The sequence below is a fragment of the Erigeron canadensis genome, chromosome 9, assembly GCF_010389155.1.
Source record: "Erigeron canadensis isolate Cc75 chromosome 9, C_canadensis_v1, whole genome shotgun sequence".
NCBI lineage: Eukaryota > Viridiplantae > Streptophyta > Magnoliopsida > Asterales > Asteraceae > Erigeron > Erigeron canadensis.
Window position 1 is genome coordinate 37,827,241 of NC_057769.1, and position 5,285 is coordinate 37,832,525.

The 5,285-nt window shown below is 29.2% G+C and overlaps 1 protein-coding gene across 1 annotated transcript; it reads right to left on the bottom strand.

Moving 5' to 3' along the window:
- Positions 1-219: 219 nt before the first annotated feature.
- LOC122583948 (probable pectinesterase 67) lies at positions 220-2,643 on the bottom strand. The gene is made up of 4 exons (XM_043756318.1): positions 2,252-2,643; positions 1,389-1,758; positions 656-903; positions 220-434 (listed from the first exon to the last, which is right to left on the bottom strand). Exons 1-4 carry the CDS (start codon positions 2,569-2,571, stop codon positions 260-262), a joined length of 1,113 nt encoding a protein of 370 aa, XP_043612253.1. The 5' UTR covers positions 2,572-2,643; the 3' UTR covers positions 220-259.
- Between the last annotated feature and the right edge of the window lie 2,642 nt (positions 2,644-5,285).

The following is a 5,285-nucleotide window of genomic DNA, read 5'->3' on the forward strand; positions in this document are numbered from 1 at the left end:
ATATAATCTATATAACCATTGTATATCGTAAGGGTATTAAGACTAATATATATATATATAAATTCGCGATAATTTTCATAAAACACATCGATTTATTTAATGATTTTCAATAAAGAAAAACATATTGTTTTATTTCCTAACTATAATACTTACTTTATTTTATTTAGAAACACTAAATATTACTCGTACTATTAATTAATCAATATATATTGAGTGCAGTGCGTCTGATAGATAGATTTGATAGATATGCATGGATCAATCATGTCCGTCGTTGTCGATGGGATTGTCCGGCTATCAACCACTTCTTGGCATCGATGAAATCTAAAGACAAAAAAGGTGCGACTTCTTCCTCTGTTAGTTTCTTCAGCCATGGAGCTCGCCCCTCTGTACTAGATCCCGGCCCTTGGCAATTGTATTCAGCGTGGTATAGATTCCTAGTAGTTTTAATCAACATATCCAAGGTAAATATTTATAATTAGTACTAATTCATATATTAGAGTAGATACTTAGCTCGTATATATAAAGATTGATTAAGTCTTGATTTCAAACATTAATTCTTCTAGAAATATATAATATAGACATACGATCATATATATCGAACGTATATATACGTAACAGGAAGAAAGAAGATAATTAGATATATATAGATACGTACTGTAGACTGCCATGATGGTTCCAGTCGGTCCATCCTTGAGGTGTTACGGTCTTAGACAGATAAGTGTTTGCAAAGATGACTCGAGAATGATCACCATTAGGCCGACCCAAGAAAGCATGTCCAATTCCATAAACTCTCCCATTACTGAACACGAAACCGGTGTTTTCATTTGGGCTTGTTCTGCTGTGAGCGGTCACCGACCCTTGAATCTCAATTCGTTTATCGGCTATCACAAATATCTCACATTCCTATATGCACATGCATATGTACCAATTAATTATTGTATAAATTTGTTTATATACTATATAACATAACATATCAAATGACTAATCCTCCTAACAAAATAGCTTAGAAATCCTCTTAACACTCTAAGAAGTTGACATGTTGTATCCACTGATTTTCTTTCCTAATCTTGCCTATTGATTTTTCCACATGTCATAATCCAATAGTTAGGAGGATCTTTAGGCTATTTTGTTAGGAGGATTAATCATTTCCCTATATATATATATATATAGAAAAGTAAGTGTGGGGTTGTCACACACCCAAATTGGATGGAAAAACCCCTCACATAATATTTTTAATTATCTTTTGTATAATGAATAAATGATGGCCCCATGATTTTAATGGAATAAAAAAAAAGATGTAAGGGTTTTTTACTCAAGTTGGTTGTGAGACAACCTCATACTCACTTCCTCCATATATATATACCAGTCGATCGATAGTTAGTTAATACATGAAATATGGAACGAGCGCGACCAAAAATGACATCGATGGCACCTTGAATGTAACATCCATCATAGTAATGTCGACCTTTGTTATCAAAAAGGGTGTTATGAGTGCTATAAAATCCACAGCTATAGAATGCAACTTTGTCTCCGCCAACATATACGGCTACAGACTGATTGTGTGAGGTGTTAGCAATCCCTGTGGGCGCATCGTTTTTGAAACTTATACCAAACCCAATGAAATCAGATGCTTCCACTTTGAAGGTCGAAGATTCATAATTATTTTCAGAACTTTGTGACCAAACAATGCTTGTTTTAGTCCTTCCACTTCCCATTAACACAATATGGGATTTTCCTCTAGGAATTGTTACTTTTTCCCTATAATAATATTATTTTATCATTCAATAATAGCTTTATACGAGTATTAATTAATCATTTTACTTCTTCTTTTTCATTTTAAGTGTTTTATTTTGACTTTTAAAATTTTTTTTATCCAAGTTTGACCATAAATATTTTTATATGTATTATATAACAATTGATACAAAATATATAAATAGATTTGGTTTTAGATGTATTTTTCATCCATATAACTTTCATCAATTACCTAATGATGCAAACGTAAATATTTAAGGTGAATATTAAAAGAAAGAGACTTTAAAAGTCAAATTAGGACAATTAAAATGAGATGGAGAGGATAATTATTTGTTAAATATTAATTAGAAAAATAGAATATATTAGAAGCCTGCTTTAATTAGCAAACAAACCTTAATTGATAATATCAAAATATTAAGATCATGAATGTTAATTCACATACTATAGTACGTATATTATTTATTATAACTACGGTGTATATATACATAATACATATCACCTGTAAATTCCTTTTCTGACATGAATGATGACCCAATCTTGATCGCCGTTAGGAATCGAATCAATGGCATCTTGTATAGATATAAAATTTCCTTGTCCATTAACGTCGACTATTATCGTTTTTTCAGCTGCGATCTTTGAACTAAGAAAAGATGCATCATCGAAAGTACTACCGTCCGGTGGATTTAGGGTGATAATACTTCTACCATCCACGCCATCCAACAAAAATGTGATAAACGTCAAGGCATATACCACGCTTATCGCCTCAATAAACAAGATTATATTTTGTAATCCGGACATCATCGTGATCGAAACATGCATGCATGCACATATGTTTTTTCCGTTACAAATTAATTGTGGGATATTGAAGATAAACAAACAAATTGAAGTAAAAACGTCGTACTATTTTCTATAGTTATGTTTTTACCTTTGTAAGGTGTATCTTGAGTATTTATGTTTTGAAGCCATTATTGCTCCTCCAATAGTTATTTGATGGTTCATATATAATTCTTCTTTCTATTAAATAGATTTCAATAAAATTCTGTTATCATATTATGAAGTTTACCAAATTTTTTAGTATCCTGAAATGTAACAAACTAGATTAAACCCGCATGTTGTGCGCTAATGACTGAGAACATAAAAAAAATACAATAATTTATATTCATAATTTATCATAATATAAAATTGTCAGATTATGACTGATGCAAAAAATAAAATTATAGTAATGAATATATGATATACGTCAAATATGTTAGGGTAATGACTAATGAAACATAAATATTTATAAATGATAAAAAAAATTTATTTTTACGAATATAACATAATAAACAGTCTTATTTGAAAAAAAGATAATTATTATTGAATTAATAAAAAACACATAACATAATGTATATAAACATCTTTATACTTATATACAAAATAGAAAAAAATTAATGATTAGAATTATGATTGATGATTAAGATTAAAATTGATGATTAAGATGATACATGAAAACATAAATATAATTAACAAACTAAATGGAAAAAATGATGTCTATGAATTTTCTAAATTTATGATAGTATAAAAATTGTTCAGATTACGACTGATACAAACAACAAAATTATAGTTTATGAGTATATAATATACGCAGAATATGATAAAACATGACTAATGAAGCATAAATATTTATATATCATAAAAATCTTTTTTACAATATATATATATATATAATGTAATAAATATAATATAATAAATACCATTCAAAAAAATATAATATAATAAATAATCTCATTTGAAAAAAAATAATTATGATTGAATTAAAAAAAATATAATATAATGTATATAAACATCTTTAAACTCATGTAGAAAATAGAAAATAATGTATATATACATCTTTATACTCATATAAAATAAAAAAATAAATATTAATAATTATGATTATGATTGATGATTAGGATTAAAGTTGATGATTAAGATCAAACATGTCAACATAAATATAACAAATTAAATGAAAAAAATGACAATTAACTAAAAATCCAATATGGTAAAAAACTAAAGGGTTTAGTATTTAGAAGTGTAGTGAGCTTTTACACTTTTTCTATTGTATTAATGTAACTTACATTTGGTGCATTGTAAAATTTTTTTTTGTAAAACTGTTCAAATAATGTAACATTTTAACATTTTGATCATATAATTTGCCATGTTTACACTTTTATATTATTTGAACAGTTTTATAAAGTTTCTTCTTACAATGCACCAAATCTAAGTCATATTCATACAATAAGAAAAGTGTAAAAGGTTCTTACACTTCCAGATACTAAACCCAAAACTAAAAATGTCACATAAGAAAAAACATATCGTATCTTAGTTATATAGAGAAATATATTTTCAAATCTAAATTATCTTTTAATATAGTAGAAGAAATGTACAGTATATAATACATACATGATGTATTCAAACTCAACTTAGAACAATATGATTTATCGTCTAGATATACCTACAGGTTTCTTGATTTAATTAAATTGAAGTCATGACAATTAGTCTAATTAAATAAGTCATGTATTAAAGGGGTTTGATGTTATCGAAATCTAACAGAAAATTTTATATACGTAGGTATATATAATATACTAGTTTAAGCCTCGTGCATTGCACGTTTATATCTTATTTAATACTCTTGATGAAGAGTAAAATATATGTAAAAATAATCGTGAAAGTCAAGGTAAATAAATACATAATATCAAAAAGATACGTTGATATAGATCCAATTGCAAAAAACTGATTCAACTCATAACGAGTATGTCCACATTGATTGAGTTTTTCCGTAACGTAACAGTCCAACCACCTTAACGTAACGTTGGACCTCCGTTACCGTTATAATGGCCGTTAAGGCTATTATCTACGACACTAGTGATTGTAAAATAAGTATTAAAGTTGAACAAATATGACTAGATCTTAACCCTTAGATAAAATTGATGCCTGAAGATTTACGAAGTATCACTATATGCATTGATGCACGATGATTTTCATAATGCACGGTGATTTAAAGCGGAAAAAAACTTATTCTTTTATAAGTTAGGTGTGTAACAGCATTAGGGATAAGCACAAGTCGAAACCCGGGCCAAACCGGGATGACCTGCTACCCGCGAGAGCATGAAAAATGGAACCGTGACTCGACTCGTGAAGGTTCGGGTTGGTTCGGGCGGGTCACGGGTTTCCTTCAAAAATTTTTGGTTTTTGGCTTCACCCGACCCGTCCAACCTGTGACCCGTAAATGCACTAAAAAGTGACCCGTGAACCGAAGTGTTAAGGCTTCACGTGGGCCAGATCTGGTTCGGGCGTGAGTTTTTGGGTCTTTTGCTCATCCCTAAACAACATCATCCTTACTTTTTGGGTATATTTTCTATATCTAGTAAAACAGTAATTATTTTAGCTTTTTAAACCCTTCATCCCAACCCAAAGTAATATTGATCGATGTCGTTGGACCGATCAAAAATAAAACTAATTACCACTAATTAGCTAGGGTAAGTAGAGTATCGTATCCATAGGGAATCAAGGGA